We start from the raw sequence: 6,000 nt of genomic DNA, 5'->3' as shown, positions 1-6,000 counted from the left end.
GATTTTTTTTTTTTCTGTGCAAAATTGGAATCAGAAGCCCTAGTTCATGTCTGTGATCAATCTTGGTCTTGTTCCCAAATTTACATTAAAAAGTGACCCTGGAAAGGAGTCATTTCTTAGCTCTTTCTGACAAGTGGCTATTTCCTTTAATGTATCTCTTGGGCTTTGCCTCCAAAAGGACAAAGAATGTTCTGGAATGGCAACCAGAATCACATAATGAAAGGTCTGAAATCAAGTAGGTCCTACACAGGATCATGTTTTATTTTACAAATCTCATAGCATTTTAAATGGCCCATAATGGGATGAAACATCTTTATTAAGAAAATAATTGTTAAATGACTCTATAAACGCAAAAGTATTGAGAATTGTTGGCAATTTATTACGAAGGGCTTAAAAATGTGTAATACTTCAGCAAATCCATTTTCAGATCACCTCAGTACTTTCTTAGAGTAGCCTCTAAGCTAAGCTATTGAAAATGTGGTAGGAACTTAAAAATGTTTTTAAATGATAGTCATAGGTTTCCTAGGCAAAAACTATTCAGATTACGGTTGAATAACCAATTTTGGGTGCTTAAGCAAAACCCAAAATAATCTTACTAGGACATTCCAAGAGAAACATTCTCCTCAAATCTCTCTGTGAATGTTGGTCTTTGCTCAAGTGTGCAAGATTATGTCTTAGATTCGTTTAAAAAAATATTGTAGTTTATTTGTAAATGTCCAAAATAAGATGGTTTAGATTTTTCTTCCTTTAGTAATTTGCTTTTACCCATGCAGTTGTTTTTCTTTCTAAGCCTGGGGTTTATGCACCATACATAGTTCTCTTCTGGTAACTATTATCAGAGGGTACCTCTTCAAAAGAAGCAGCCAGAGTTCTTAAGTTGTACAACTGTGTCCCATAAAATTACTCTAAAAGCCAAATCTTGGTGTCTAAAAGGAAAGTTTCTTGAAGATCAATCAGAATTTGGCAAATAAGGGAACGTTCACCTTCACCACAGTCCAGTCTAGGGTGTACCTAGAAGATGAAAAGATATATCACACATTTTTGGAATGCTTAAGAATAGTACGCTATGACGAATTAAATTGCCATCATGTCCCATCTGACTGAGAAGTAATGACAAGTAAGAGCAAATTAGGATAATCTGAAGTGTTTGACAATGTTGTCAAATTTTGCATCAATGGATCATGAACTAAAACATGATCTCAGCACATATGCTCTTCCTGCTAAAATCATAGAAAGTCTGTCGTATAAATAATCAAAGTCGAAAAGGATGGAGGGGAAGAAGGGGGGAAAAAGTGGGAAAAGGAAAAAGGGAGAACAAAGAAAAAATGTTTTCTGAAGTACAAATTTGGAGAAAAATCAGCTCTTTTCGTGTGCTTCCTATTGTTGGAAAAATAAAATCACGCTCCCCTAAGACCCCTCTATGTTTTCAACAACAGAAATAAACAAAAACAAGTGTAAAACACGAATTCTGTAATCTATGACTAGAGATGAATTGTGAACAAAAGGGACAAAATCCCCATCTTAATGACACTTACACCCCAGAGGCTGAAACAAATACTTCGGTAATCATACAAATAAATGCAGAATTGAAAATGCAGTGAATGAAGAGAAATTACAGGATGCTCTAGCAGAAAGGCATGACTCAGTGTTCTAATATGTCCTGAGAAAAACAAAATACCATTCATCTTGGTTCCATAGGGATGGAAAGAGTATTTTGTCTATTGAGCACAGCCAATAAAATACTTAAGTAAAATCTCATATTATGTTATTTGTGCTCAAATAAAACTTCCTAGGCCTTTGTTTGCTTTCAAAACTTTTTCTATTGCTATTAAAAATCCTTGGAAACAAACAGCAAAGTATGTTTATTTATAGTAGTGTAGAATGCTAATTTAAAATAAGCTAGAGGAGGGGGACCTGGATGGCTGAGTCGGTTAGGCTAAGGGTCTGACTCCTGGTTTCAGCTCAGGTCATGAGCTCAGGGTGGTGAGATTGAGCCCTGTGTAGGGCCTCAGGTCAGTCTCCATGTTCAGCAGGGAGTCTGTTTGAGATTCTCTCCCTCTCCCTCTGCCCCCTCCTCTGGCTCGTGCTCTCTTTCCCTAAAATAAATAAAGAAAATCTTAAAAAACAAAAAATAAGCTAGGGAATTTAAGGAGAATAGAAATAAAAAAATCCCAAAGAGGTAGATCTTGCCTAAATACAACAACATCCCTGGACCAGAAATCAAAGGGTTCCAAGTCTCCATCAAACACATCCTAGCAGTGAGTTTCTTCATCTCTAAAATAACTGCCAAATCCACCTACAGGATACTTCTGGGGGGCTTATGAGTTAACATAAGCTTTGTGACCACCAGTGTGGAATGTATAATACAGAAAGGAAGAACACAAAGCATTAAAAAAAAAATGCAAGTTGTAACCCCCCACCCCCTGAGGGGAATTAATACTGGCTGTCCCCAAAGACTTCACTAGCTATTTGGAAGATGTCGGTGTGTATTTATCTTTAAATTGCTTACTAATCATCTCAAGCGAAAGCTCACAGCAATATTACGAGAGCCAATTACTTAGCATGTCACACTCAGTAGCCACCCCCCCCCAAAATACCAGCAAATGCTCTCTGCGATAAATAACCATACATGCACTTGGGATTTAATTTTTACTGTGAGAGGAAAATGGTGTTGCTTTGAAATATACGCTGGCTGGGTTTTTTCTTTTTTTTTTCTCTCCCTCTCAGAAGCATATTCAAGGACGAGGTAGTGAAATTGAAATTGAGGAAAGGTCAATGAGGGAGAATGCCATTTGAATTTGAGGAGATGGGTGGTAATTCTTAATTGAGTGCCGCTCTTCAGTGGGCTCTCATATCTTCACTTCAGGAGGCTTTATGTTGGTTACGGAGTCCATGAAGGGCACTGCTCAAGACATGCGGGCTCCACGGCCACCTGCCTTGCTAGATTAATGGGGTCGCTCTGAGAAATCATGGCCTGCAGGAAACATTTTTAACCAGTGCTGTCAGAGGGAATCATTCTGTGTTTACCTTCCAGGGTTTCAGCACAGGTTCTCTCCCAAGATGGAACACAAGATTTTATAAATGGTGATCGCTTGCAAAACGTTCTGGAAGACTCTCCTCTGAACTAAGTCCACCATACTGAATAACTATTTCAGTGGTTGGCATGATACCATCTCAGTGAAGGGGCAGTAATTAAATATAAATTGAGCACTGGAAAATAAAACGAGATTTTTAAGCACAATCAAGGAATAGGTTATTTATGACCAGGTATACAGGTTTTTTAGGTAGAGTTCCCTATATACTCAAGTTGATCTATTTTGTCCTTCAGGTTTTCGTTACTTAAAGGAGGAAAGACGTATAAAGTATGAAAGTCCTCAGCTTTATTAATGCAAACATATTTTTTATTAAAGAATGAATGCATTTATGCTAAAGAATAGTTTACATGTGTTTGTAGAGCAGCAAGCAATATCTCCAAGAGGCGAGTTCTTCTCAATACGACTCCATGCTTATTCTACATGCCTTAAAACTGGACCCACACACGGGGGCACATGTACACACACACAAACGCATACACGGACACGCAGATACACAGACCAAAACGCCGACACCAGTATTCTCTGGATTGGATGAGCTCTCATTTAAGGCTTCTGTAAGGTGCCCCGGTGCCCCTAACATTCCCGGGATTAGAAACAGACTTGAATCAAGGAGCAGCATGACCTGGAAAACTGGCCGTCTGCTCCTGGCCTTAAATGTATGTATTTGAATCAAAACTTCCAATTTCATTCAGTGTTGACTCTGTGTTTCTCGTATCTAAAGATCCATGACACTGAGAAATCTCAGGCTCTCTTCGTGAGAATTTCTCAGTAGAAACAGTGAACAACCGGCAACTCTTGAGCCTAAGCGATCACCAATTTTAAGATGACGAGGTCAGATTTCCCTTTAGATTAAGGTGGAGTGGACACCGTTTCTCTAGACAAGCCGGGTGTATAGAACACATTCCCTATTCGAGTGCAGTGTTGAGTGATCGGGGCAAGGCTCCCTTGGTGATGCCCAATCAGATCTGAAGCTTGCCAGGAAGGATTCATCAGACAGGACCATCAACTAAATAGGCTACCAGAAATCCGAATTGATCAAAGGACAGCCTACATGGAGTTTGCTCACTTACTGATCATCTATTCCCTTTTCCCAGGGTTTCTCTGGTTGTGGTGGTCGTTTTAAACTCCTACTTTGATTGTTTATCTGCTTGGGTATTTTCTTCCCTTTTTGCGTCCTGCGGTGTATGCTGAGAATCCATCCCCTAGGGACGTTGGCTGGGTTGGAAGGGGGAAGACGGTGGATGAGGAGGGATGAGGAAAGCAGCTATTAGTAGTCGCAAGTATTCTAAGAAAATAGATGAAGTGAATACAATAAGGGGGTACTACTTGATATATTTATGTAAATAAAAGCATTATCTGTAACTGTGAATTAACTGCTGACTATCAGGTTGTTAGTTGTAAAGCTCAATAAAGGCTGTGCTGATTTGCTTACTGAGGAGAGAATCTGAAACATGCCAGGGAGAGGGGCTCTCAGGATGAGCCTGAGGTGTTCCTCTAGCTCTGCGGCCCCCGCGCCTGCACCCCCCAACCCCCCACCACGACTAGGGACCCTACAGGTGCATCTAACGTTCTTGTTGGATTTCGTAAGGCAAATCGGAATGGGCCATCAAATAACAGCCGCAGCGTATTTGCCTGAGAGTGGTGATAACTGGCATGGAGGTCTCCTACAGGGAGGCATTGGGAAATGAGGTGGGGGGAAAAAGAAGAGAGTCTAGAACTTTCCTCCCCATCTGCCCACCCACCCTCCTCACAGTCACAGCAGCAGCAGGTTTCAATGTAATGTAATTACTTTAATAATACATTTCTTTAGATTTAGAATTGCTCTTCTGAATTTAAAAAGCTTGGTGGGCCAATCGTTTGGCAGTCTTTTCTTCCCAAATTTGAATCATTGCTTATTCATCTATCATCTTGAATTCCTTGACCAATGCTGCCTTGCTGAAGTGTCCTTAGTTCCTTCAGCCATCATCGGATTCCAATTCCTGGGAAACTTCTTCCGATGAGCTGTTCCTATGGATCCGGCCATCGCTCTTCATACTGTGGAAAGTCTTCTTGAAGGCCTCCATCATGGCGTGGGCCAGCTTCTTGGCCTCGAGCTTGCTCTCACACTCTACAGCGTGGCAGTCCATCTGGTAGGACAGGTCATCGTTTATCTCCCTGTAAACCCAGGCGAAGATGTTGGGGCTCACGTTGTGGTCGGCGGTGCAGTAGGCGATGCGCGCCACCTGGAAGGTATCCATGTGCACCGTGGCTTCACCTTTGTGGTCAAGGTGATGGAGCCACACTTGGAATGGTCGGATTTCCAGAAGGGCATTGGCTGGAAAGACATCTTCTCGGGCTAGCGTGTGCTTCTTCCAGAGCTCGATGACTGGCTTTTCTGTGCAGCCCGACAGAAACTGCATGCCTGTGGTGGGGACTTTACCCAGATAGGTAACCTGCAGAGGGAAGAGAGGAAGAAAAAGCCAAAGGTCAATATTAGGCTCTCCGTTCTAGTTGTTCACCCAGATGTTCTCAGTCACACGTCACTCTGAGCAGGTGGAGAGACATCTTTCCAGCTCCCTTAAAAAAATAAAAATAAATTAAAAAAAAAACTGTCATCAGAATTTCTACCTTACTTCCTCACAAGTTGGCCTCTTGGCAAAGGTGTTGCAATGCCTTAAGTACAGTTGGATTTTTAAAAAATCTAATTTCTAGAGACCCACTCTCCCTCCTCCTACCCCCTTTTAAAATTTAAATTAGAGTAACAGTATGATCTTTTTACATAATTTGTCATTTCTTTAAAATCATAAAGCTGTTTTTGAAGTTTATTTTCAACCAAACACAAGCAGAATTTAATGGCCAGAAGAAGTCAGAAGGATGCTGCATCTGAGAAAGGAAATCTTTATTAAACTTGTCTCCTTATCTCTTT

The 6,000-nt window shown here is 40.9% G+C and overlaps 1 protein-coding gene across 1 annotated transcript in view; it reads right to left on the bottom strand.

Annotated features, from left to right (window-relative positions):
• Positions 1-4,864: 4,864 nt before the first annotated feature.
• Positions 4,865-6,000, bottom strand: part of PID1 (phosphotyrosine interaction domain containing 1) — a 223,876-nt gene continuing 222,740 nt past the window's right edge. Inside the window, exon 3 of the mRNA XM_055345834.1 lies at positions 4,865-5,527. Coding sequence (XP_055201809.1) covers positions 5,051-5,527 — 477 coding nt within the window. The 3' untranslated portion in view covers positions 4,865-5,050. The remainder of the gene's footprint in view (positions 5,528-6,000) is intronic.

The sequence above is a fragment of the Nyctereutes procyonoides genome, unplaced genomic scaffold, assembly GCF_905146905.1.
Source record: "Nyctereutes procyonoides isolate TBG_1078 unplaced genomic scaffold, NYPRO_anot_genome, whole genome shotgun sequence".
Taxonomy (NCBI): domain Eukaryota; kingdom Metazoa; phylum Chordata; class Mammalia; order Carnivora; family Canidae; genus Nyctereutes; species Nyctereutes procyonoides.
Note: the sequence above shows the minus strand (reverse complement) of the source record. Positions and strands in the feature narration are given on the sequence as shown.